General features: G+C 40.5%; 1 protein-coding gene across 7 annotated transcripts in view; it reads left to right on the top strand.

The window, feature by feature from the left end:
- FYCO1 (FYVE and coiled-coil domain autophagy adaptor 1) overlaps positions 1–24,053 on the top strand; it is a 45,767-nt gene that overhangs the window by 7,058 nt on the left and 14,656 nt on the right. For 6 of the 7 annotated variants that reach the window (XM_042043129.1, XM_042043127.1, XM_042043123.1 and 3 more), the window contains exons 2-14: positions 2,169–2,345; positions 3,842–3,948; positions 5,069–5,194; positions 8,767–8,873; positions 9,743–9,886; positions 10,636–10,729; positions 11,149–13,779; positions 14,670–14,762; positions 15,786–15,904; positions 16,798–16,965; positions 17,389–17,538; positions 18,965–19,170; positions 19,516–19,660. In XM_042043129.1, coding sequence (XP_041899063.1) covers positions 2,291–2,345; positions 3,842–3,948; positions 5,069–5,194; positions 8,767–8,873; positions 9,743–9,886; positions 10,636–10,729; positions 11,149–13,779; positions 14,670–14,762; positions 15,786–15,904; positions 16,798–16,965; positions 17,389–17,538; positions 18,965–19,170; positions 19,516–19,660 — 4,145 coding nt within the window. In that variant the 5' untranslated portion in view covers positions 2,169–2,290. The remainder of the gene's footprint in view (positions 1–2,168; positions 2,346–3,841; positions 3,949–5,068; positions 5,195–8,766; positions 8,874–9,742; positions 9,887–10,635; positions 10,730–11,148; positions 13,780–14,669; positions 14,763–15,785; positions 15,905–16,797; positions 16,966–17,388; positions 17,539–18,964; positions 19,171–19,515; positions 19,661–24,053) is intronic. The other variant, XM_042043128.1, reaches the window with a different exon arrangement.

Raw genomic sequence — 24,053 nt, 5'->3', positions numbered from 1 at the left:
TATTTGTGACTTCTGGCCAAACACACTGACTTAAGCAATGCTAATGGGGCTGGGGAAACTGAACTGCCTTAGTCCTCTTCCAGTGAATGTCTACTTGTGCACCCTGCTGGGAATTAGCACTTGACAAGGTCCCATGCTGTGCCTGGCTGCCGTAGGATGCCCAGTGTCCCACTCCCTGCTGGTTATTGCAAAATAAAGGCTCAATTCCCAATTGCCTACTCTCCCAGGCTCTCTGTATGTGCCTGCAGCTGGCCTGGTCACTGTTTTCCTGGCATGCCTCTTGCATTGCCTTTGCGTTTCTGGAGCCTTGCATGGGATCTTGTTCTGGCCTTTGGGAAGCACAGGCAGGAGCCTCTTGTTGGTCCTTGCTCTTTTCCCTCTTTGTGTGAGGAAAAGCATTTGATTTGGTCACACTTTCTGGCTTCCATTGCCCACGTGGCACCATCTTCTGGCTTAAGCTCCTTTATGTAACAGTTGCCAAACCGAACAGATACGGCTGATATTACTGTGTGTGCTTAAAAAAGGAAACATTGACTCACTGAGTTTGTTACTCTTGCTTTATTTCAGTAGTACCCAAACTCACCAAGTAGCCCGGAAGTGTGGCACTTTGTATGGTCACTCCCTAGAATCAAGATAGGAATCTTGGGTATGTCACATTGTTGATTTAAGGTCAAAAATTGTGTTTGGCAGCACAGGTCAGGTGGTCTATGCTGTTCTGGCCTTCTGTTCCTGAAGCAATCAGTTGTGGTAGGGATTTTGCAGGCCAAGGCCCTTCCCCAGACAGGACATGGTCCACATGACACTTGTGTCATAACATAACAACTGCCATCAAGATATGGAAATGGAAACTAGCAGGTAACAAAGCACAGGTATGCAGAGAAACACACGAGTAAGCCTAGTTTCAGCCTTCTCTTTATGCTTAATGTATTTCTGTCTCTATGGCTTTGTTAACGTTTGCTTTGTTTCAAACAGAAAAGAATATGGGGTCACATCAGGATCACTTCCTAACAATACCTTAATACATAGGGTAGGAAGGATGATCCATTTGATTAATTCAGACGCCTACTTCAGCCATGCCAATTTAGCTCTTTTGGGAGTGAAAGAAAGGAAAGAGAAAGGAGATATAATAATGTGACCTAATCACATTAGATTCAAAAGTTTGTAAGATTTTAATTACAACTTAATTTCATTGTAGTTCAGCTTGAATTATAACAAAAGCACTAATGCGTAACAGCAATTTTTCTAAAGATTCGGTACTTTGGGTGTTGTGTTTGCTTGAAACTTTGGCCGTACCTCTGCAGACAGAATTCTGAACAAACTTTGAACAGGATGCTTAGTAAGTTCCCTATGTAGTTTCTATGTGGCTTTTTTCTTTGAATGATTGTTCCCAGATTAGCGCTGGAAAGATTGCATCCCCAGGCATGATTGTTTTAGTAAAGTGTTTGAGGCTTTCAATTAATTTTACTTTAAGAAAGATTTTCTGTGAGTGCCGAGTATAACTCACTTATCCTAAGCAAAGAAGGTGGTGCAAGGTATGTTTATCCAGCCAAGGATGCTGTAACAGAGCTTAAAATAAAGTGGTGTCATCTTACATGTGTAGGGAACAGTGAGTTCTGAGAAGGGGTTGAGAGGTGTTCCTTGTGCTAAAATCACGCTCCAGTACTAAAGCTTTTCGTAGCTCTTGCGCATTAAAAGTATGCTCCGGTGCCAGAGAGTCAAGCATGCGTCATTTTTGACTCCATGGCCCATGCCTAGTCTGTGTCTTGAAAGTCTTTCTGAAATGGTCTTATCTTTTTACTCTGCAACCTGTAGGGAAGATCTGGCAGAGGCTTTGGGGAGGGAAAATCATGTGTCATTGGAACCTCCCTCAGGGTCACAAGATAGATTGGATGAGATGCCAGCCAGAGCTGGACTGTACCACCAACTTTGTTGTAACTCCAGCCAGAGAAAATTGCTCTCTGAGGTTTGCTTGGTAGTTTTGTAAGATATAACTGAAGAAATAACTGAAATGGAAAGTGAAAACTAGAAGAAAATATTAAGGAGATTCCTGGAAAAGTGTTGGCCTTGGAATTCATTACTCAACAGGATCTAAAATGCCAAAGCACCTCTCTGCTACTCATTTGAGCTGATAAAGACTTTCATTTTATTTTTGACTTTTACAATTGCAGGTGTCACAGAGAAGAATAATCAGCATCAACCCAATGGTCACCAAGGCTATGAACTCTGCTGTTTTTATCTAGATGGATGAAAAGGTTAACAGCCCAGAAGAGGAGTTCCTTTTGTTTCCAAGATGGCAGCAACTAGTGGCGAAAGTCAGCTGCAGCGGATTATCAGAGACTTGCAAGGTACATGCTGACAGATACATTCTGGAGGCTGGACTGCATCCTCTGGGTTTTAGATAACAGAGAGTAGGAGTTGTGTTTTCAATTGTGTAACTCCTTCCAGCAGCAATTGTAGCAACATAATTCAAGGTGTGCAATGTGATGGATTTTTTTTTGTGAGACAAGTGCTGTACCTTCTGCAGGACCCTGAATTCTTAAATCCTGCAAATTTAAACATACAAGAGAAGAAATAGGTTTTACAATTTAAAGAAAGGTGTGGGGGGGGGTGTGCATTGTGAGCTAGTACTTCATCGGCATGCAGAGAGTTACAAGACTTTATGTGAACTAAGGAGAAAAGGCCTAAAACTCAGGCTTCCTTGATGGGAAGCTGGTGTGGAGTTGTTGCTAATGTGGGAAGGGGAAAAACCAGGAGGCCAAACCTAGCTGGGAAAGGAGACCCAGAGGAAGAGTGCTGGAGAATTACACCTGCTGTTCTTGCTGCAGTGGAGCCTAACTTGTCTTCCACTAGAAGTAGCCAATCTCATTTGCAACAGTTCTGCTGCAGGCAGAATTGGCATCAGATTCATAACAGTTTTCCTGCTCTCTTTCTGTCCTACTCAGCTGCTTATACCAAGATTCAGATATTTTTCCTTTTAATTTTTATTAACTATAAGGTATATGCACCAAAGCTGAGAATCTAGATCTTCCTGTGACATAAAAAAGGAGGTCTATGTGCCTGCTGACAAGAAGAAATTTTAATTTGCAACGGGTTATCAAGTGGGACTGGGAGCTAAAGCTCACTCAGTCACCTGAAATAAGTATAAAACCAAGGTTGAAAGCAAGCTCAAAATCAGTAATTTCTGATGTTGAGAAGTACATCCTTTTGGGGCTAGAGTGCTGCCCAGGGGGACAGTAGAGTGTATTTTGACTTGAGATTTCCTCACCCACTGTGGGTGTATATTTTAGGGAAGAGTTGCTGTATGCTTATTTTTTGTGTAAATTATTTTTTTCATTTGTGTTTGTAACCAGCACAAGCTGAACCTTCCTGAATAAAGCATGGAGAAGATAAATGTGCTGACTGAACGACTGTTCTCGTGTTACTGATCCCCTTTAGCAGATTACATGCTTTGTCCTTTCTAATCAGAATTCTGTTTGTCCTGTGGCAATACCTTAATGTGCACATGAGACAGCAAAAAGTCATTTCTCTTCCCTCTGCTGAGGTAGCAATTAGCAATTGTCTGTTAGCAGGTTTTGTTAAGTGTCAGAAGTACTAAGTGTCTTTTTAAGAAGAAATAATCCGTACAACAAATTGACACAGCTTGAACTCCTGTTTTCTTATAGGTGGTCTTAAATTGGAAGCATAGCAGTCATTTTTTTGTACTGTCGTTAAGACATTGCAGCTAAAAGGAAATGAGTCCACATGCATAATGTCCATGAAGAAAGTATTCATTTAGTTGTTTATGGATTCAGTGCTAGATATCCTTTGCATTAGTTAACTATTTTGGTGTCTTGTTTTAAAGATGCAGTGACTGAATTAAGTAAAGAATTTAAAGAAGGAGGTGAACCGATCACTGATGACAGTGTCAACTTGCAAAAATTCTCCTACAAGCTTGAGTACCTTTTACAGGTAAGAAGTGATTTGTGTATTTGTAATCCACCAGCAAAGCTCGGCCTTGTTTTCTCTTACTTCCTCTTCAGTATGTGGGGTTTAACTCAAATAATCGTAAATATCCAGTTGAGTCTCTCTTTGTATTTATTTTTTGTTGTGTGCGATAAGTGGACTGAAATGTGTGCTGCCTATTATACTTATTTCAAGTGAAAATAAATAATCACAAGGCAGTGCTGGTAGTTTGATTGAGGAATGTAAGGCATTTCTGTACTGATCTGAAAGATCTGGGCTTGATTTTAAAGATCTATCGTGCTAAATTATCCTGAAAAAACTGTGGTAATGAGATCTTGACATTTTAGTGCAAAATAAATCTAGTAAGCTGTTCATGGTGCAAAATGTAGTGGTGTGAGTAATTTATAGAATTTCAGCAATTTCACTTTGAATTTTTTTTGTTGTTGTTGTATGAAAGGCTTAATACAAAAGGCTGATTTTTAATCTGGAATGTTGTGTTTTGTCCACCCTTAAAATTTAAGTAAAAGAGGACACTGCTGGGCAAACTGAAATTCAGTTTGCATAGTGTGGTGTCCACATATACTGTAATCATGTTAGTGATTGCAACAAAGACATGCTAATGTAGCCTTAATCTAGGCAAAGGAGTTTTAATGGAATTGCAGAGGCTCCAGCAGAAGCTGAAAATTCTTTTGGGATTTGAATGGTCCAAGGTGCAGTTCATACCCTTGCTGCGTTGCTGCTCTAAACATGATTTATCTAGAGCAGGTTTTTCTGGTACATACATGTGTGCTACTGGCACACTTAATTACAGGTCTCTCAACAACTGGCTGTTAGTGCTTTGCTCTTGAACAGCTGCAGATCTTTGTTTCAGCAGTTTTGAATGGATGTCTGTATTTTAAAGAGCACCAGAACATTATTATCTCTTACTGTCAGTAAAGTAGCTTTTGTAACTGCTGGATTGCATCAGTACAGTGCAGTGTCTCTTTCCTTTGTGAATACACTGGCTAAAGCTAAGAGGACTCATGAAAGCACATGCTGCTGGGAGAGGAACAGAATTTCAAGTAGCTATATATAAGTATATTTCTATTTAGATTTTGCTCATTGTATTTTGTTTTCCTGGTTTAAGTTTGACCAGAAGGAAAAAAGCACATTGCTGGGGAACAGAAAAGACTACTGGGATTATTTCTGCGACTGCTTGGCAAAAATCAAAGGAGCTAATGATGGAATCCGCTTTGTCAAGTCTATTACAGAAGTAAGCATATCAGTTAAGCATCAGAATATGTGGGTTTTGTTTTGCCGTGTCTTTTCAGAGAGCAGTAGCAACAAACCAAAAAAAATACACTGCTTTTAACACATAGCAAAAAAACCTTGGGGATTTTTTTTTTCTCACATAAGGTATAAAAATACAAGATTTCCTTTTCTACTAGGGCACCAAATTATGTAGGATTAGAAGGCCTGACTCCTGTTTCAAAGACCACTTACATAAGTGAATGGACCTGTTTGTCTCTGATTGTGCCCTGCTTTTTCATAAACTTAGTGCCATTTTCTCTTGAAAAGAAATGAGAAATTGAGTCAAGGGTAGAGCATACCATCTTCAGCACAGCTTACAGCAGGATTTGACTCTTAAGTGTAAGATGAAAAGTTCACCATATTTGACTTTTCTTAAGACTTTTTTAACTGGTCCATAAAGTTGACTGACTGAGAGCAGCAATTTCATCTTCTGTCTCAACTCTGTTCCGTCGTGTGAAATAGCATGATGGAATGACATGGGATAGTTGTCATTATTCCCTTGGGTAAGCTGTCAGGAACAGCACAAAAAGCCTTGTTCCTGTTAGATTTAGATAGTAATAAAAACCATGTTATATCTTCAGGTCAATGTGGGGTGAAATAAAAGCTGTGAGAAGCTTTCTGTGTTGATCCTGTCTGAGTCTTTAGAATCGTTTGAAGAAGATTTTCCTTGTGGGTGGAAGAGGCGGTGGTGTGGTGATGCTGGCCAGTGTTGTCCTGGTGCTCACTTCTATTATCTATGAGCAGTGCTAACTTGGATTGGCAAGTTGCTATTTACAGCAGATTTTTCTATTCTCTTGGGAGTTCTTCCACAGCAGCTCTAGATAATGTTGTTTTGATTCATCTGAAAGAGAGCCATGATACTGCAGCAGAGGCAGGTTCTGGGCTCCCTACCTTTCTTTCTTCTCTTTGCAACTTTCACAGTGTTGAATTTTGCTGTTCCAAGGTGAGCAATCCCAGGAAGGGTTTCAGTTTGCTTTACCAGTGGGCAGGAAAAGAGGGGAGAGGCACAGAAATTTGGGTTGGATTTCACACTGCAGGACAACCAGAGAAGTAAGGACAGTAGCCGCTGCTGCAGGAAAAATCCTCTGACTATAGATAGTGGCCCCTAAATTCTCAGTAGCAGGAGCCACTCTGATTTCTCTGCAAAGGTGGCTGTGCTGTAGTCTTCAACAGTCTGTTGCCTGTGGTATCACCTGCATATTGCCACATGTAAAGACTGCTCTACTTTTTCCTTCTACAGTACATCTGGCTGTTAAATTGTTAGCACAATATAAAAAATTATAGTTTGGAAGCAGGATATGTTCTACTTCAATTTCTGTGCAGTCATAGAAATTAGCTTGTGGAAGGTTTCTTTAATCTTTATTAACTTGTGGTTTAGGAATATAAACTCTTAAAAGAGGAATCAGTGATTGGTTTCAGGTAACTGAGCTGGCAGACTCAGGCCCAGAAATTAAATGACACATGACACAAATATATGTTTGTTATTCCCCTTCATTACAGGCAGAAATCAGCAGCAAATTTTTGAACCTGGCTGGATAGAACATAAAGGTTTCCAAATGTCCTCTATTTGCTCACTGAACAATACTAGTTGACCTTCAAAGGTGGAGGTGAACAAAAAGGAAAGAGTAATAGTTAATTTTAAGGATGGTCAAACATTAGACAGCATAATGCCTCTTCTGCCTGCAGTGCTTCTAATGTTAGGGTGCACGGTGTGCTAGAGAGGTGGAGCAAGGAAGCAAATAATAATGCCCTGGAAACTCTTATCTGCTAATTAAGCAGAGGGCCTTGTTCTTGAGGGCAGTAGGTGAGCAGTGAGTTCTGGTCATTCCTCTTTCCCCTTCAAAAGGTGATTACACTAAATACACGTACTTCCAAATCTTTACAGCCATACACTGCACCTTAGCTACAGTGTTTGCTGTCAACATGGAAACACTGTCAATACCAGACACTCTGCCTCCCTGATTTCTAGCAGGGCTCCAGGACGTGGCATGCTTTTGCTTCCTAGTCAAATAGTCTTCAGCTACTTGTAACTGCATATATGTAAATATTTTCCTCTACTTCTCATTATGTACATTTGTTCTGGTCTCTTCATATTGCTTGAAGAAGGCATTGCAATTTAAATTGAAAAAACAATGGGAGTAAGGATAGGATTAATTCTGTGGCTTCCAGGGTTTGGGATTTTTTTTACAGTTCTTAAGATATTCACTAAATATGCCTACTTAGGAAAAGACACTTGTAAGCTTCTGTGCATAGAGTAGGAATAGCATCTCCCTGAAGAAATATTCAGATGTCTGCAGGGTGAATGAGGGCAAAAACCAGTTGGTAAATTAAATTTGCTGTTTGTGGTATACTTAGTGTTTAGGGACCATGGTATTTTGCACTTTGTATGCTATAGAATTCAAACCAAAAATCAGTAAAAAGTGTTGCTTTCTTTGCTTCACGTTTCATTCAGGTTATATTTATAAGGAGCATTTTTGTATGTAGTGGGTTACTGAGCTAAATGAAGAACCTGTGTTACTTCAGAGTAGAAGCCCAGTAACAGCAAAAACAAGGAAGCTGTGGGTATTGCTCTCATTTCACCACAGTGGAATACTGATCAGCCAGAGAGAAAGCTTGTGTGGCCTTTGAGCCTTGTTTCACACTAACTTTCCAAGTAAAGTTACAGTAACCTACTAACTTGTGCCTCAGCCTCTCTGTTTTTGTCTTGGCATCTATTTTACATCATAAATGTATTTGTTTTGTTGGTTGGATGAGCAGTTTGGTGAGAAATTCTTTCATCATGCTCCTTTCCCGTTCCTAAATTGATTATTGACTTTGATAGAAAGAAGAAATAAAACAGAACTATTCAGTGCTTCACTATTTTGCAGGACAGAAAATGGTTCAGATGTAAAAATAAAACATCAGTTCCCCAAGTCAATAGCTATAACAAAATTCAGTGCTGAGCTTTGTGATCCCCCTTATGTTGATTTAACAGCTGTCTTCATAAAAAGATCCATTAAATTTTGGTCATGCAGCTGCTCTTGGTCTGAAGAAAGAATTAGATTTTAATCAACTTAACAGCTAAGTATTAAGAAAGGCTTTTTGCGTTGTCTGGGGTTACTGTGTCCATGGGGATGTATATTTTTATATGTGTACATCTTTGTTCTATGACTAAATCTGTCCAGCTGTGGCCATATGCATCTTAAGTAACTTAAGCAGTCACTTCTGCCTTTGCTGGGCACATTGAGATTTGCCTTATGTTGTCAAGTGTCCTTAGCATAGTCTGGACTCAATATATTAGATGATTCATTGGTCCTGTGATGCCTTTTATATAATTATAAAGTGGACAACAGTCAGCTGTAGAAACAAATCCATCGTTCTAAAAAGATTACACCCAATGACAGACTTAGGAAAAGGTTCTTACTGGTTTCCATTAAAACTTTTTCCTTTACAGTGGCTTATTATATTTTTGTGTTGCTGTGTGGGCTTTTCTGGCCATGTCTCTCCATTATTACAAATGATATTTAGACTTTTCTTGTGGTTTCTCCCCTCCAGCTACGAACCTCTCTTGGAAAAGGAAGAGCATTTCTTCGTTACTCCCTGGTTCACCAAAGGCTAGCAGACACCTTGCAGCAATGTTTTATGAACACCAAAGTGACCAGGTGAATAGCAAAGTGCTTTTTAAACTAATAGGTGTTTTCTCAGTGTGATCAAGCAACATCACCTAGTAGCTATTGAAAGAAATTGAAACACTTCCAAATGTTTGGCTTAGAGAGCTGGTAATAGGATATGAAGGATCATAGACCTTTTGTCCTGGGTCACTGGTTCATACCTATCTTGGGCTGGTAAAGATTGAAAGTTATTACAGCTAAATATGTGTGGAGTGGGTTGCACTGGTGCTTCTGTACGTCGGTTTCAAAGGTGTTGTATTTATAAGTATTGAAGATCCTGGGTTTGATGGGCTATTCATCATGAGAGAGGATTAATTTGGATGTGTTGCACAAAGCCCCAGAAAGCATTTGCATATATCTCTGGATGGTCACACAGAGGAACAACTTGCCCTTGGCCAAGAAACTCCAAGTATAGTTTGTATTTGGTTGGAGGGATGCTGCTAGGGCTTTAAGAAAAAGCCAGCTATTTTCACAATATATTTAACTCTGGATGCTGCTTTCTGTTCCTCATTTTTGATGTTTTAAATGTGTGATTTAGGTATTTACTGTGTGATTACCCAGTGCATAGCACATATTTTGTATTGTCAGGGATTTGCCCAAGCACTACAGGAAAAAATATTTTGTGCAGGTACTCCTATAAAGATATTTATGTGGAATTAAATAAAGGTGTTTAATTTCATTTACATTGAAGGGATAGGATATTGTTCGGTGGGTCTGTTCGTTGTAATTTGTGTTTAGAATACTGTATCATCATTTTTCTGAGGTGGAGTGAATAATGATGTGGGGTTTTTTGTACGAGAAACATCTACTTCTCTTTTGCTTATGAATGAGTACTTCTTTTTAATTTGTTTATTTTTAAGTGACTGGTACTATGCAAGAAGTCCATTTCTGAATTCCAAAATGAGTTCTGACATTGTGGGTCAACTGTATGAGCTCACTGATGTTCAGTTTGACTTGGCATCAAGAGGCTATGATTTAGATGCTGCTTGGCCGGCATTTGCCAGGTAAGATGGAGCCACGTTGTGATTTTGTGTTAACAAGGACATAAAACACCTGCTTGCTGAAGAATCTGTAAAAACTTCTGCTTTTGAAGGTAGGAATACTTGTGTTTGAGCAGGTATAAACTTTTTCCATGTAATTAGTCCATGACCAAATTGGCCTGTTTCTCCTTCAGTTTACTGAGTACCAGTGATCAGAGATGGTGCTCTGTAATACAGCACTTACAGTAATTGCAGTTTAGGCCCAAATCCCAAGCTATTCTCATCTATAGAGGCACAAGAAGAAATCTTCTTAGCTTCCTCTGTTTCAAGAGCTGAGGCTGCACAGCCAAGCAGTGTGCTTCACTTGCAGCAATGGTGATCCCACCTAAAAGTGGGGTATAACAAAACCTACCAGATCTGGTCCAGGTCCATTTGTATCGATGGGAGTTTTCTAGGGCCCTTTCCTGCCACCATCTGGTTGAGGAGCCACCACACAGCAATACAATTCCTTAGAGCAAGGCTGCATTGGTTCTTGAGGATGTGGGAACTGACAGCTACCAGCCCCATCACCTTTTATAGATACCTTGGATAGCCCTATATTATTTTTCATCAATTTCATCAATTTCAGTGGTTATTGGGCAAGGCAGCAGGTGCAGTTATGTCCTTTTTTATGTGGTAATTACCACTAGATAAATCTTACATATACAAGTAGAAAGACACAGATATGTGTGCTTAGACTTACCTTATATATTGTTTCTCTGTGTGATCCACAGGAGGACTCTGTCCTCGCTTGGATCTTCAGCATATTTATGGAAGCCTCCCAGTCGCAGTTCCAGCATGAGCAGTTTAGTGAGCAATTATTTGCAGGTAAGCAAATTGCAAATAAATGTTTATATGTCATGGTAGGTCTCTGGTTGGCATAGCTCCAGAGAACTTTGTAGTTTTATGATGGTTATAAGTCTTGAAATGCTAAACTGCTAAAAGCATACTTAATTAAAAGTAAAGGGAATTGTCTCTCAGCTGCTTCAACTTAACATGGAAATCTTGTAAAAGAAAAAAAATATGTTCAGAAGATAGGTATGTACTACCAGCAGATAGGTATGTTTTCATTTATCTTTTGGGAAAACAAGCCCCGTTTACTAGAAGTTGATATCTTGTAGTGCTATGAAGGCAGCACACAATGTCACTGTACATTAAGACCCTGAATTGCTCTTATTTTGGCACACCATTTAAGTGCATGTTTAATACTACTTAAACTTTCTTCTTTTCCCCTTCTGTTCATTTAGGCACAAGAGTTTCCTTCCAGCCCTGACGTAAATAACTCACTAAATGTTGAACACCTTGAGGGCTATGAAGAGATGCGTTTAGAACTTGACCAGGCTGAGCTGAGGCAGAGGGAACTTCAAGATCGTATTCACCAGCTAGAAGTTGAAAACCAGGAGCTCCAGGCAGCTGTCAGCCTTCAAAAACAACAAGTACAGGTAGAAAAGGAGAAGAGCAATAACTACAGTGAGGAGAACTCTCGGCTGACAAAGATAATCACAGAGTTACAGAAGCAGTGTGGGGTCTCACACTCCACTCAGAGCACTGTCCATGACCTGCAGAAGTGCCTACAGTCACTGGAACTGAATGCAGTGGAGCAGCAGAAGGGGCACTCAACAAAGGTGGAGCAGCTGTTGACCAGCAAGGAAGGTTGTGCCTCAGAATTGCAGGTTTCAAATCAAGAGCTGGAGACCTCTAGGGCTTTGATTGCTGTGAAGGATCTTTGCATTGATGAGCTCAAAGCCAAGCTGAGTTCCACAGAACAGAAGAACCTCAACCTCCTTGCAAAAGTTGATGCTGCCTTGGACGAAAAGGGACAGCAAGCCATAGCCCAGTACGACTCTGCCCTACAAATACGGGCACTGTTAGAGAAGCTTCAGGAGATAGAAAAGGAAAAAGCAGATATGCAAAGACTCAATGATGAACATACATCTCAGCTGAAAGCAGCAAGGGAGGAGCTGCTGCTGAAAGAACAGGCACAGAAGGAACTGGAATCAAGATACAGTAGCCTCACTGCTAACTCCAAAGAAGAGAGTGAAAAGCTGATTGAGAGCCTGGAGACCATGGCAAAGGAAAAGGATGCACTTCAGAAGGCCCTGACTCTGAAAGGAAAGGAGATGGCTGAGCTCCAGACCCAGGTAATGGGGTCGCTGGCTCAGGTGGGTTCACTGGAAAAAAATCTTGAGGAAGCCAGGAAGGAAAAAGAGAAACTTGAGGAGGAGTATGGTAGGAGGGAAGGAGCACTGAAGCAGGAAGCCCAGTCGCAAGCAGAGCAACTTGAACTACAGGAGGGTCGCTTAACAAAGGTGAGTCAGACTGTGTGTAGCCTTCAGGAGCAAAACCGGAAACTCATGTCTGAGAAGGAGCATCTCGGGCAGAAAGTCAAGGAGCTGGAGGAGCACATGGAGCAGCAAAACTCTGCAGTGAGTGAATTGGATGAGGAGAACAGGAAACTGAAAACAGAGAATGAGAATTTGCAGCAGTCTAAGAAGAAGATGGAAGAGAAACTGAAAAATCTGGAAGCTTCTAAAGCTTCCCTAGAAGCCGATGTAGCCAGGTTGAGAGCCTCTGAGAAACAACTTCAGAGTGAAATAGATGATGCCCTGGTGTCAGTTGATGAAAAAGAGAAGAAGCTCCGGGGTGAGAACAAACAGCTGGATGAAGACTTGCAAAATGCCAGGAGGCAAAGCCAAATTTTAGAGGAGAGACTGGAGGCTCTGCGCTCAGAATATGAAGAACTAAAGCAAAGAGAAGAGACCTCCAAGGAGTCTTATGCCTCATTTGAAGCACAGCTGAAGAGTGCCAAACAGCATAGTTTACAAATGGAAAAAAGCTTGGACACCTTGAAGGAAAGCAAAGAGTGTCTCCAATCACAGCTCACAGAGAAGGAAGTAGAACTGCAGGGCATGGAGAGCCAATGTGAGCAGCTAAGAGCAGAAGCTGAAAGATACAGGAAGAAAGCAGAGACTCTTGAGATAGAAAAGCTCAGTGTTGAAAAGACATGCCTTCATCAGACAAAACTTATAGAATCTCTCACATCAGAAAAGGAATCAGTGGAAAAACAGCAACTACAGCAGGCAGCGTCCCTGGAGAAGGAGGCCAAAGAGCTGGCCTTCAGACTGACCATGACTGAAGAGCAGTTGGAGGTCAACCGAGGTGAAGTGTCCAGGCTGCAGGCAGAAGTCCTCGACCTACGAGTCAAGCTTCAGCAGGCCACTGATGAGAGAGAGAGGATGAGAGGTGAGCTGGCAGTCACTGAGACTCTCTTGAGTGAGCAGAAGACGCTTGTCCAGCAGCTGAAAGAGCAGAGTGAGTCTCTCAACAGAAACCATGTGCAAGAACTGATGCAATGTAAAGAAAGGGAAGAAAAGCTGAAAAAAGAGCAGGAGAAAACAGCCCATCAAAAAGCTGAGCTGGAAAGTAATTTAATGAACTTAAAGGAAGAGCTGTCTAAGGTTAAGCGGTACTTGGAAAATGCTAGAGTGGAAAATGAAGAAAATAAAGATCTCCTCCACAGGACCAACACTGATATGGCTGAACTTGGTATTCAGATTTGTGCCTTGACCTCTGAAAAGGTGGATGCAGAAGAGCAGTTGGCCCAGGCCACAGAAAGGTTCAAAGAACTGGAAGAACAGGCAACAGAGCAACAGGAAAAGCTGAAGCTTGACATCTCTAATCTCAGAGAGGAGAACAAGCACCTGCAAGAGAAATTAGAGGAGGCTCAAATGTGTGCTGCAGCTGTTCCAAGTCTGCAATTGCAGCTGGAGACAGTACAGAAACAGGCTAAGAGTTTCCAAGAGACCAGCCAAGAAGAGCTGTCTGCAATAAAATTTCAAATGAGCACAGAGATTCTAAATTATCAGACAAAATTCAAGGTAAATTAATGTAATTATTATAGCTGAGGGAGCTGCTTTACCATCTGCTGCAGCAGTTACTGCATGAAATCCTAAGGTTTGTGTGGGTCAGGCTCTGAGACTAACATGCAACTAGCCTAAGCCTGAGAATCTGAAAATGTCTCTATGCTCATGACCTGGGCCTCTCTGAGGTAAAATAACTCCTCAGAGTTCTATGGACACGTGTAATGGAAAGGCCATGTGATACGGAAAAGCAAGTCAGTGCTCATGAGGGTGATGATTTCTTATGTTGGCACTGAAGGTGGCATCTGCTGTCCCTCTGGTTACAGCTGTGGTTGTTTTCTTTTTTGATAGGAGCATTGCAAGACCTGTCTGTCACACCTGTAACACTGCTTTTCCTAAAAACTGATTTTGATGAAAGGAAACTTAAACTGAGACCAGAATGCAAAAGCATTTAACTCCCGCATGTATTTTTGCTTTCAGCTGCTCAAGGCAGCAGCTGAGAAGATCAAAGTTTTGCTTCCAAAAAAGCATGAGTCAGCCCTATGTACATAAAACAGCACACCTAAAGCCTGAAGATTTCATTGTGTTTGCTTTGCCATTCTGATAAAATGTCTAAGATTGCTGGTTGATCAGAGGCTTATGCCACTGCATGAGTTTGACCTTCTTTTTGCTGAGAATTGCAATAGCCTATGCAAAGTAACAGTGAAACACAGTTAATGTGCCACCATAAAGGGAGTTTGCTTGATTCCAGGAGTTGAGTGTCTTTTTAGCTGTCTTTCATGAGCCAGTGGTGCTGCATTTATCCCATGCATGGCAGTAAGAGCACTCATAACTCACAGCTGGGAATTTTGTAGGTGAGGGGGTGGCCGCTGGAGGATTACTAACTACTGGCTCAATCTCTCTGCCAGGCTGTCAGTGAGGAGTGTGGGAAAGTAAGAGAGCAACTTGAGGAACAGAAGCAACAACAGCATGCTGCGGAGGAAGAGATTACAGAGTTACAAGTAGGTGCTTGATCTGATTTAAAACCAGAGGTGTTTGTGTCAGCAGGCATTAGTGTTACCACTGGGAAGGCAAGCAGCATTTCTAATGACTGGCTGAGAATCTGAGAATGCCTTTGTATAAATACAGTTGCTGCAGAAAAAATACTGGGCAGCTGACAGCCACTGAAACAGAGATTATGAAAAGCACAATGTCACTTAGGATTTGCCCTGCCTTGAAAGCTGGTCAGGTTTTATGTAAGACCTGCTTATGTGTTCTCTTCTTAAATGGGGGTATAGGTTTAAGATGTGTCTTTCTTAGGCTCTGCATGCCCACACAGCCACATGTGTAGATCCATCTGTTTGCAGGCTGCAAAGGGCACTGAATCAGAGAATTAATGTGGCTGAGAAATAACCCAGCCACAAAAAAATAGAATTTTTGCAATAAATTTGTCAAACAGTTGAGTTAGAAGGGTCATACTGAGTTCTAAGGAATCCGGAAAGAAAAAAGTTAAGATTACTGGATGTGGCCTAGGAGAAATCCATACCTTTAGAGGTAGTTAGGTATGTTCCCTGAGGACTCCAAGTTTGGCAGACTTCTCTGGAGAGTCTAGCTGTGAAAGAAGTTGAGTTGTTTTCAGGTGTCCTTCATATTCCATATGGGTTTTAATAAACAATATTTCCCTCCTATTTAATTTTTCTCTTTTGAAGCTTTTAGGTGGTGAAAAAGCTTTCAGGGTATATTCTCTTGCCATTATTTTAGAGAGATTTTTCTTGATAAGGAGGCAAAAGCTCAACTGACATGGATTAACAAGAATTACAGGCTTAATACTGTCTTACTTTAGAGTGTATCCCTTATTCAGTGTGACAGAAGTAATCAGTCACTAGTACACAACTAATTACTGCCTGCTTATACAATAATATCTTAATTGGTCATTTGGCTGTAACTGATTCTTTTAAAACATTGTTAGCTGTCTTGGTAATTGTCCTGTGTGTGGTAAAGTCTTGTTTTTATATGTAAAGAAATACAGTAATTTATTTTCCTAGGCTGCAAACACGAGTTTGTGTAGAAAGCTGGATGAAGCAAGAGAGCAGCTGTCGGAATCAGAATCTGCTCGGCTGCAGAAGGAAGAGGAGGTGACGTCTCTTAGAGAGCTCTTGGAAAGGTGAGAGTTTGGGTTCTTTCCATAAGCTGTTAATTGTAGGCCAAGCAGGGGAACAATAATCAAAACATATTGAAAATTGCCACGGTTTATGAAGTACCATATGCCATGGGGTTTTATACAGAACAAATCGTGCATGGGCACTGACAGGGAATATCAGATGGACACTTCAGATGAGAAACAAGGAAATTATCCAGCACACATGAGTGCATGGTTTAGTTTTTACTGTATTGTTAATTTAGCTGATACAAATTCATAAAAGACATTTTTATAACCTCCTTTTACCTTACAGGTTAAGCACAAAATTAAAACAATATTGGGGGGTTTTTTTGTAAGGAATGGAAAATTTATGCTTTTGGACAGTTCGGTTTTTCTCTCCTCTTCATGGAGTTTCGGGGAATTTTCTGAATGGGACCACATCCTGCATGTATTTGTCAGGTTTCTTATCAGCTTTAATTATCTAACTCAGGCTATGCTTTCGAAGTCTCTAATGTGGGCCTGTGTGGTGTGGGTAATCTGGCAGTCAGAAAGAGATCTTCATGAGGCATGGGCTCACACAGAGTCTAACAGGTTAACCAACGCCTATGTATTTTTATATTTTTGTGCTGATAAGATCTGTATTGTTCCTAGTTGGTAGTTATCATAAGCTTTACTATAAGCAGGGCATCCAAGAAATTGCTGGTTCCTGGCTGTGTTCACTAGATAATGGATCTATGTGCATTTTCAGTGATGCAGAAAACTGGGGAGATTCTGCCTAGTTCTAAAAACTATGCACATTGAGAAAAATTTCACTGAAACTACCTGTTTATCAGGATGGAAGAGCCCTTCCTCCCACAGGGAAGACTTGAATGCACATGAGCTAAAAATGATTCATAATTGCCTTTGTATTTAATCAGGATCCAAAAAGAAGCTGATGAAGCAAAAGAGAAGATCCTGGATTACACTGAGAAGCTCAGCAAGGTGGCAGCAGACAAAGATAGCAGTGACCAGAAGTTATTTGCTGAACTAGATGACCTGACAAGAACAAAGCAGTTCCTTGAAGAACGTTTGATAGAGCTTATCAGGTTGGCATCATAATAAACAGCAGCAGAAATTCTTGCTTAGGATGTTCAGGGATACTGCTTAGGTCATCCAGGCTTGTATTCCTGAATTGAAGATACAAGTAATGGCCAAGTTCATTAGTGGTTGAAATTTTGCATTTCCATAATATAGTCAAAAAATATAACACTCAATAGTATCTCCTTATTATGCTGTCTGTTTTAAAAAAAATGTAGTTCTCTGCATGACATGTGTTTTTCTCCCTGTCTTTGCAGAAGCTTCAGTAGGTTTTTTTGATCTATCTTTATTTCTGAAAGCTCCTCAGAAGTTTGGAGCAAAGGAATTTTTATTATGAAGCTTTCACCAGCATTCCAGTTGAGGTTGGTTAACAGAAAACCAGCATTGACAACTTCTATGTGTTTTTCTTTCTTTTAACTGTGTCATTGCAGAGATAAGGATGCTTTGTGGCAAAAATCCGATGCTCTGGAGTTCCAGCAGAAGCTTAGTGCAGAGCAGAGGTGGCAGGGGGACACAGAAGTTAATCACTGTCTGGACTGCCAGAGAGAGTTCTCATGGATGGTGCGCCGACACCACTGCAGGTCAGTTGCTGAACTGTATTGCACTGTTCAAAAGTAAAACTCAGTATGGTTGTCTACATGGAGGAAATATTTCTTAATGTTCACAGTTCAGTGATGAAAATCGTTAATACATGACATTGTGGAGGCTGAAAGGACACATGAGCTTACAAGGGGATAAGACATTATTGGAAGGATCCCTTGACATGTATTAAGGCAAAGATCTGGATGCAACTCTGACTTGTCTGTTAGTTTCTCATTTCTGGAAACAAAGATAAACACACCCTGTATAGTGTGTTTCTTTGAAGGACGGTGCACTGGTCTGTGCATGCTCTAAACAATATTCACCAGGATGGCTTTGCTACTGTGATGGAAGTATTCCAGAACGAATTTCAATGTGCTGTGCAATTATGAATTTGTTTACTTACACTAGGTATGTTCAGAGATAATTAACTATTGCAGAATAATCTTCTTTTTAAAAGTGGATATTAAATTATTTCCCCTACAGTTAGTATTAGTTATCTGATCTAGATTTCTTAAAAATGTATTGAAATGGATACATTTCAGAGTCCTAGTGGTATGTTTGGTTTGACTCTTTACTGTTCCTTATCCTCATGACCTGATTTGTCATGTAAGGAAAGAAGGAAGCACTGAAACTGTTTCCATTTCATGTGAATGTAAACAACATTCTATAAGGATTAGTGAATGGTGAAGTCATTTTGGGTAACAACTTCCAAATTACTCATTCCTGCTAAGGTCTCTGAAGGCTGCTCATGTCTTCACCCAGTAATGATTTAAATTATTATGAAAAACAAAACCATTAAAATTTCATGAGTAGCAGTCATCCTTACTGGGTACTTTTCTTCATGAAAATCTCAACATGCTCATTAAAAAGTAGTTGACAGGCTTAATACTGAGAGACTTCAGAGTGGAGAGGGCAGGAGGAATGAATGTAAATGTATGTGTCCAATACTGTTTTTTCTTTCCTGTCTGAATGGGAGAGGGGTCATTACAAAGCAGAGACATATAGATGTGTTCTTAAAATCAAATCAAGTTTTGTTTTACCTGTCTATGAGATTCGGCCTGTGTAATATTATTAAGTACATTTCCTTACTTTGTACTTAATATAGATATTATTTATTTGTTTTGCATATTTGTGGGCACTTGATTGTTTTTTGTCTTTAAATGTGGGTTTTTTGTATTTTTATTTTTTCTGTTTTCCCTGTTTATTAAGGTAGCAAAATGTGAATGTGAATTTCTGTCCTATGCTTGTCAAGAAGACTTGCTTCACTTCAGAAAGGAGCACAGTCTGAGTTCTGCAAATGGGTGTAGCTTTCATGCTTTTGCAGAAAACAAGTCCATTATGAAAGAGCCCCAAGGTCTGTCACATAGATATGTTCCAGCTGTGTATGGTATTTTTCTAACACCTTTGGTTTTGAATCATTTCTAGAATGTGTGGCCGCATTTTCTGCTACTACTGCTGCAACAACTACATGGTGACAAAACATGGTGGAAAAAAGGAGCGTTGCTGCAGAGCTTGCTTTAATAAGCCTAGAGTCATTGTCGACAGTACAGATGACTCTGGATCCAGTGCCAATCAGGAAGGATCACCAGCTTCATTGGAATCTCCTGTGTCACCATCTGAGAGGGCTTTTGGTTAGTTTACTGTTTGCATGCTGTGGAAAAATAAGTAGGGTTCTTTGACAGTCTCCAAGAAACCACATGGTCACCTCCTCCTCCAAGGATCTGCAGGAGACCATAGAGTGTTTTCAGGGTGGGACTGATCCTGTCTTTGAATTTGATTGGTATTGAGAGAAATGTTCATGTATATTAAATGAGTGTCAGTCAGCCCAAGGTTTTCCATTAGTTCTAATAGTTACCTAAAACTTCTGTAAAGGTAGAAGAATGGCCCAGGCTTCCCCCTTAAGGGTTCTTCTTGTTTGTTTTCCAGAAAACCAGCTAATAGTGTTTATGTTTCTTCTCATGGTTTTTTTGGCACAGTTGCAAGTGAAGCCTCTAAACCACCAGATGATGCAGCATTTGATATAATCACTGATGAGGAGCTGTGCCAAGTACAGGAATCAGACTCTCTCCACAATGAAAGTCAGATAGAAAGAGACTCTCTGGATCAAAGCGTGACAGATCTGTGAGTAAACTGCTTCTCAAAGAGGGGACTCTTTGGGATTTGCTTTAGAATGTTCTTTTTTTTCCCCATTCAATGAGAGTAGTCAACCTCTGTGTAAAGTGAAGACACCTCTGTTGCCAGGCCACATGTTCAGTAGACCAACACACGATAATTTTGGTCTATTTGCACAGCCAGTATTCAATCTAGTAAATCTAAACTGCTAATCCTCTCCCTCCACCTGCTTCACCACAGCACAGGGGTGTAGTCCCAGCTCTGTGCTGTCATCAGGCAAGCTGTCACCCTTAAAGGCAGCATTCAGGCTCTCTGTGTCTGTAGAATTCCTTACTACCGTAGAGATGACAGCTTACAGAAAAGAAAAAGAATAACTGTGTAGCTACATTTGGCACAAGTTTGTTCTTTTCTTTCTTAAGAAAATGAGAGTGAGTGCAAATTTCAGTAATTTTTTTACATCTATTTCTACATAAATTACCAATGAAAAGGATTTAAGGCCATCTGAATATCCAAATACTTGGTTTGCAAATTACATTGTAGTATTATAGTTAAATGTGTGTCCATTTTTAGGCAAAATATTGTTTTACTATTGTTCAGATATTTTCAAATATTTTACAAAAATTCTGTTCCGTGAAATATATCGTTTTTTAAGAAGAAAAAACAAAAAGAGCAATTTCACCTAAATTATGTACTTGGTTTGATTCCAAGCAGAAAAATAGACATGATAAATCTAAATGCTAAACTGAAAATAGTCACAGAGTAAATAGTCTGCTGCTGAGACAGCAGACCTAGACTCTTTTGCACTCAGCAGACCCATTTCCAGTAAAAACCACAATGACTTGCAGTTTGGGTTGAAGACAGACAGTACAGACTGTAAAAAAACTTGTCAAAATTCTACATATTTGTTTCTTGGTAAATACGTTATATGTATTCTGCCTACTTTGTATACTGTTAACACTGGCAGTATATTCCTGCTTATGATGTGCTGGGCAGACATGAATGAACTGAGCTTCGCAGTGCCCTTGTGAATTTAGTATTGCCTTTGTTTTGCAAAGGGACAATTTGTGGTGGGGAATTTTTGTTTGGTTTTTTAATGAGAAAAAAGTGAAGTGTACAACTTCTTTTAATTCATGCTGTCTGCAACAGGTATATTACAGGTGAGTTAACTCTGCAGAAAGCAACCAGGAGAAGAGAAATAAGTGTGGGTCACCATTTGTTTAAATTTGTGATTGGTGTAAATTCATCTTGTCTGACAAAGTATTCAGGCAGGAAGGAAAGATTGCCACTAACAAGGGAATACTATTCTTGAAGAGCACCCATGGAACAACTTACTTACACCATGTAAACTTTTAAAGGTTGTATATCTTCCCTTGTTGTCAGATTGTAGGCAGGAGAGCCAGGAAATAGTGCTTTATCCTCTGTTGCTTTTTGTTATCAGTTTTGTGGGCAGGTGGGAGAGTCCTACTGTGGTTTGCTTTGAACTTGAGACATTCTTTGTAGAGAACACAAACAACATCTGCCCTTTCCCATGACACCAGTAATGCTTGGAAGATCTCACTAGCCTGAGCACTGGAGAGGAGAATGGCCTTCTTGCTTTGCAGATGACTTGAGCATCTGGTGTTGATTGTGGGTTTGTGTTATGGGAAAGATCTAGAAATTGATACGTGAGCCAGATGATGGTGTGGTGCCTGTGGTGCATATTGAAGAAAAATATCAGGGCACAGTGCTGATTGCGACAGCACACAAGTTTTCTCACTTGTTTCTGTGGGGAGGAGTACACGTGTACTCAAATGAGATACTTTGGCTGTTTGTAAGTAAATGTGCCAAAGCCACTGTATTGAGTACGAGCAAAGGTTCTGCTGACCCTCTGTCCTATCTCTGACAGCAGCCCATGAGAGATACTAAAAATTTTCCACTCTGTTTTCTCCCACATTTCAAAGATCTGCAGTTCAGTGACTTTCTGAGCTACTGTTTCATTGCTGCAGATTTCTTGGCTGTACTGGACTGAGCACCTGGAACTTCATGTAGACCTATCATCTTTATTCTTTTCCTTTCTAAAGTGTCCAGCTAAATGTGGCCTGATTTCTATGTGGAAACTTCACATAGTCTCTAGTGGCATTCCAATAATGCTCTCTTTGCATGAAATTGAATATTTGGAGTAGAATTTGCTTTGATACTGTGTCTGGGGAACACACAAAGGATCCAAGATTGTGGTTGCTAGATGCATGTCTGAGGAAGACATACAAATAAGTAAGTTTTCAGGCTAAACTTCTTTATTGAGATCTGCTGAAAATAATCCAGGCTATTTTGGTTTTGCCAGAGATTTGCACCAGCTGGTGGAACTCTAAAAATGAGGGAGATTTGCAGCCAAGAGAGGGAAGAGAAAGGAGGCTTGCTGTCCAAGTAGAAGATCTGCGATTGACATGCTCTGTTGACCTAGTTTCTTATGACCTTACTCTGGCTGATGGCAGAGATTTTCACACTGACCATACCTATTCTAGGTGTGAGTCCTTGCTGGACTGAAAATGCAAGTTGGTTCTCAAAGCAGTGAGTTTTCTTAAAGGACATTCCTGTTTCCATTTGTCCCCCTTTGGTGCCTACTGTACTTGTACTCTATTTTTCACTTGGTCTCTTCACTTAGCCCTTCCACTGTTGTTCTTTCCTTGAAGTGACATGAAACAATTACAACAAAACTATTTCAGAACAGCAGGTTTTGAGAGACTGTCTTTATTGGTACAGGTCAGTTGCGAATCAATTAAAACTCACCTTGGTCATGAACTGCACAGGTGTGTGGCAAGGTAAGAGAGATGATGTACTAATACAACGCTGGCTGACCTTGAAGTAGCTCCTTCCTAAAGGTTAGGATTAAGCAGCAGTTGCTTTATACTTTCAGGTCTCTTATGTGTGTTTGGAGCAACCTGATCAAAATCTTAAATGTGAGAAGCTGAGATTAATTGTGCAGTTGTGGTATGTTCTACTACTTTAAGGCTCATGGGTTTTCTTTTGAAGTGTTGTATTTTTGAACTTTTATTTCTAAAGCATTCACATTTACAGATTGTGTTCGAAAACAAAGGGCCCCAGGATAAAGCAGTGCACTCTTTCCATTTTTATGTATTGTAGGCATAACATGCCTGCAATAAATGTTGCAGCAGCAAAATCAAGATCATAGACAGCAGAAGAGTGAAAAAAGCCCCCAAACTTGCCACTGCCCTGGTACAGGAACAAAGTTTATTCACACCTTGGTAGTGGTAGAAAGAACATCTCAGCCTCTCTGCACAGTTGTTCTTTGGTTTAGATTTTTTTTTTTTTTATTTAATGACTCATAACACTCTTTGCTGACCTAATTGCAACTCACGTGGCTGGGCAGGGTGCAGTGTGGCCAGAAGGGGGAAGTGAACATGGTCCAAAGCATTCGCTGCCCAGTGCAGAACCAGCCAGGAAGGAGTGGGGACATGAGCACCTCTTGCCACCCCATGCTGGCAAAGCCTGCATTGCAGTTGTGTGTTGAAATAGGATCTTTACACATGAAATCACAGCACATTCCTTCCTAGCTTTGTTTTTAAGGATACTTCACTGTGGAAGAAACAAGAGATTGTGTAGTAAAGAAAGGATTGCCTAAGCAGCTGTTTTCTAAGGGGAAAAACGGTAACATGGGCACAATGCTGCCAAAAAGGGTCAGGTTCCTCTGAGCTGCAGTGCTCTGATAGGAAGGCCTAAGTATAAATGGGGAGTAAAGGAAGATCCCAGAGAGTGTGGTTTTTGCAAGAATGGTTTGAAGCAGTTAAAACTGGTATTTCAAAGGTTTAATGCAACAGACTTTGACCCTTTGGGCCAGACTCAACCCTGGCTTTATTGCAAGCAGCCCACAGCTGCATAAAGTCCTCCCTTTGCTCCTCTGCAACATCCCTTCTTTCTTTTCCCTATTCCAGTCTCCACACCTGTTCTACTACTTTCTGCAAGAGCTTCTGCATACTTTTCTGTCCTGCACACCTTTTTGCTTCCAACTGGGAAGTGAAAAGACCAGAGGTGGAAAGGGAGAACTGGTGGAACAAGGTTGAAAAATAAGTAAAGAATCCACAGTTTCATGACAAGGGAACCAAGGTGCCAGGAAAAACAGACTGGAAAGATGTCATGATGCAAAGAATGTGTGGGGAATGGTGGTGTGAGAGTTCTCATCTGCAGAAACACTGCTCAGTGTTGGAGCTAACGTGTGGTATGACATCCCTTGTGTTTACAAGGGGCCTGGTAATCTGGCAACATGAGCTCTGTTACCAGATATAAGATACCAAGATGTGTATGGAATATTCAGACTGTGAACCTGATAGTAGATGAAAGGCAGATGAAAATGCTACTTTATTACAGAAATTTTAGATGAATGCTAAAGGATTGTTTGTAGAGACCT

Source organism: Corvus kubaryi, unplaced genomic scaffold, assembly GCF_017639235.1.
Source record: "Corvus kubaryi isolate FWS band 111438036 unplaced genomic scaffold, C.kubaryi_AGA036_p1.0 37398, whole genome shotgun sequence".
Lineage (NCBI taxonomy): Eukaryota > Metazoa > Chordata > Aves > Passeriformes > Corvidae > Corvus > Corvus kubaryi.
Note: the sequence above shows the minus strand (reverse complement) of the source record. Positions and strands in the feature narration are given on the sequence as shown.